The 1,171-nt window shown below is 36.0% G+C and overlaps 1 protein-coding gene across 1 annotated transcript; it reads right to left on the reverse strand.

Annotated features, from left to right (window-relative positions):
* Positions 1 to 483: 483 nt before the first annotated feature.
* LOC136070382 (secreted RxLR effector protein 161-like) lies at positions 484 to 957 on the reverse strand. Its single transcript, XM_065780269.1, has one exon. It carries the CDS (start codon positions 955 to 957, stop codon positions 484 to 486), a length of 474 nt encoding a protein of 157 aa, XP_065636341.1.
* Positions 958 to 1,171: the final 214 nt, after the last annotated feature.

The following is a 1,171-nucleotide window of genomic DNA, read 5'->3' on the forward strand; positions in this document are numbered from 1 at the left end:
CATGCTTTGAGACAACACTCAACAAGGTTGATCAAACTTTTTGGATTTTTTACTTTTTATGATTTTTTGGATTTTTGACATAAAAAATAACAAAAGATTGATAAAAAACAATGTAAAAACATCCTTTTAAAAAAAATAACAACAAACAAAATGCTATGTAAGAAACCAATAAAGTAGTGTGTGCCCTACAACCAAGATGATACAGTATAAAAAGGTAAAGCACAACACACATGAGATTCAAGGTATTGTACCAACACCAATAGTCTTACGGAGAGACTCAAACCGTGGACCATCAAGAGGTTTCGTGAAAATGTTTGTCTTTTGATTGTCTGTGTGTATGAATTTAAGACATACAACTTTTTCTTCCACCAAGTCCCTAATGAAATGATAGCGTATCTCTATGTGTTTTGACTTTGAATGCTGAACTAGATTCTTAGAAAGATTTATGGCATTAGTGTTATCACAGAAGACACACATTGTATCTTAAGGAATCCCATAATCATGAAGTAGCTTCTTCATCCAAAGAAGTTGTGTGCAACAACTTCCAAAGACTGTGTATTCAGCTTCAGCTGTAGAGAGATATACAGAATTTTGTTTCTTGCTCATCCAAGAGACAAGATTGTTACCAAGGTAGAAGCAACCTCCTGAGGTACTCTTTCGATCATCCACACTACCAGCCCAGTCTGAATCTGAATACCCAACAAGACAAGCATTTGAATCCTTGGAATACCACAATCCATAATCTGAAGTACCATTGATATACCATATAATTCTCTTTACTACACTCAAGTGAGACTGCTTTGGTGTAGCTTGATATCTAGCACAAACACCAACACTGAATGCAATATCTGGTCTACTTGCAGTAAGATAGAGTAAACTCCCAATAATACTCCTATACAAAGTAGGACTCACTTCCACCCCAGAAGAATCAGCATTCAGCTTTGTGGAAGAACTCATGGGAGTGGAGACATGCTTTTTGGAGTCTAGTCCAAACTTCTTGACAATATTCCTCGCATACTTTTCTTGTGAAACAAATATACCTTCCTTATTTTGTTTGACTTAAAGGCCCAAGAAAAATGTAAGCTCCCCCACCATACTCATCTCAAATTCTTTCTTCATCTCCTCAGAAAATTCTATAGCTCGATCATCAATCGTAGCTCTAAATACTATG

Source organism: Quercus suber, unplaced genomic scaffold (genome assembly GCF_002906115.3).
Source record: "Quercus suber isolate HL8 unplaced genomic scaffold, Cork oak 2.0 scaffold_229, whole genome shotgun sequence".
NCBI lineage: Eukaryota > Viridiplantae > Streptophyta > Magnoliopsida > Fagales > Fagaceae > Quercus > Quercus suber.

Bases quoted from the DNA above. Each gene is read 5' to 3' on its own strand.
- LOC136070382 (XM_065780269.1), bottom strand. From the start codon at position 957: ATGAGTTCTTCCACAAAGCTGAATGCTGATTCTTCTGGGGTGGAAGTG.